Source organism: Microtus ochrogaster, unplaced genomic scaffold (assembly GCF_000317375.1).
Source record: "Microtus ochrogaster isolate Prairie Vole_2 unplaced genomic scaffold, MicOch1.0 UNK3, whole genome shotgun sequence".
Taxonomy (NCBI): domain Eukaryota; kingdom Metazoa; phylum Chordata; class Mammalia; order Rodentia; family Cricetidae; genus Microtus; species Microtus ochrogaster.
The window spans coordinates 1,719,454-1,720,566 of NW_004949101.1; the positions used below are offsets into that span (position 1 = coordinate 1,719,454).

The following is a 1,113-nucleotide window of genomic DNA, read 5'->3' on the forward strand; positions in this document are numbered from 1 at the left end:
CTCTCTCTCTCTCTCCCCTGGTAGAGACAGAAGAAGAAATCCTAAATCAGATTCTGGGGACGTGAACAAAGGAAAGGCAGCGGCAATGGAGGTGCAAATTAAATATGAAACATTTTTAGCAAATACACTTTCTCTTGTTCAATTTCCATCCTGAGAGTAGGCACAGCATACTTACAAGCCAGCATCTCTGTTAGCCAGTATCTCTCTGTGTGTTGTCTCTCTTCTTTGGATTTGGATACTTTGAGCTAATTTGGAAGTGTCCGTTAGGTTGCCTACAAAATGATGCTTTAAAGGATCTAACGATGCATAAATTAGGGAGCCCTACAATGGCAGAGGACGGTCATTGTACCTCTTCTCTTTATGCGCTCTTATGGTGGGACCCAAGAGCCCTTTTTTTTTTTTTTAACACTTTAGATGATGGGCTAGTAGCTGGAAAGGAGGTGGGCCCTACAAACCATCCCCCTCCCAAACTTTACAGCTGGTCGTCCCCCCTCACCCTCGACGTTATACTGAAGTTTGTTATAAAGTCACTTTAGGAAAACTCCCAGTCTGAATGAAACAAGAGTGGCGTCTTTCAGTGGCCTCGGAGTTTCTATTTCTCGAGGGCGAAGGTAACCCAGGCAGAAGTGCGAAGGATGAAGATCGCAAAGGGGAGTGATCTTTTCAAGAAACATCCAACTGGCCCTTTACCTTTTTTGCCTCCGTTATGGGGAAGGGGGGTGAGAGAAAAAGATGTCAATGACCATTGTTTGCTCGTTGGGGATGTTGCTCCGCCCCCCGAGTCTGTCGTAAACCTGGCGCTGGACTAAAATAAACCCGAGATTCCGCAGCTCGGGGGGCTCGCCGCGCCGCGGACAGCTCACCACTGGCGCTGCCGCCGGGCCGAGGTGGCGGCGACGAGCTGCCGCCGCGTCCCGCCCGCCCGCGCTCGTCCCGGGCCCCCCTACCTGGCCGTCCGCCGAGCCATGTCGTTGAGCCCCAAGCACACGACGCCCTTCTCCGTGTCCGACATCCTGAGCCCCATCGAGGAGACCTATAAGAAGTTCGGCGGCGTCATGGACGGCGCGCCGCCCGGTCTGGGGACGCCCCTGGGGGCCGCCGCCTACCGCGCGC

At 53.6% G+C, this 1,113-nt stretch overlaps 1 protein-coding gene and 1 pseudogene across 1 annotated transcript in view; one reads left to right on the plus strand and one right to left on the minus strand.

Annotated features, from left to right (window-relative positions):
- Positions 1 to 967, minus strand: part of LOC113458097 — a 15,483-nt pseudogene extending 14,516 nt beyond the window's left edge.
- Nkx2-4 (NK2 homeobox 4) overlaps positions 962 to 1,113 on the plus strand; it is a 1,649-nt gene continuing 1,497 nt past the window's right edge. The window contains exon 1 of the mRNA XM_026788514.1: positions 962 to 1,111. Coding sequence (XP_026644315.1) covers positions 966 to 1,111 — 146 coding nt within the window. The 5' untranslated portion in view covers positions 962 to 965. The remainder of the gene's footprint in view (positions 1,112 to 1,113) is intronic.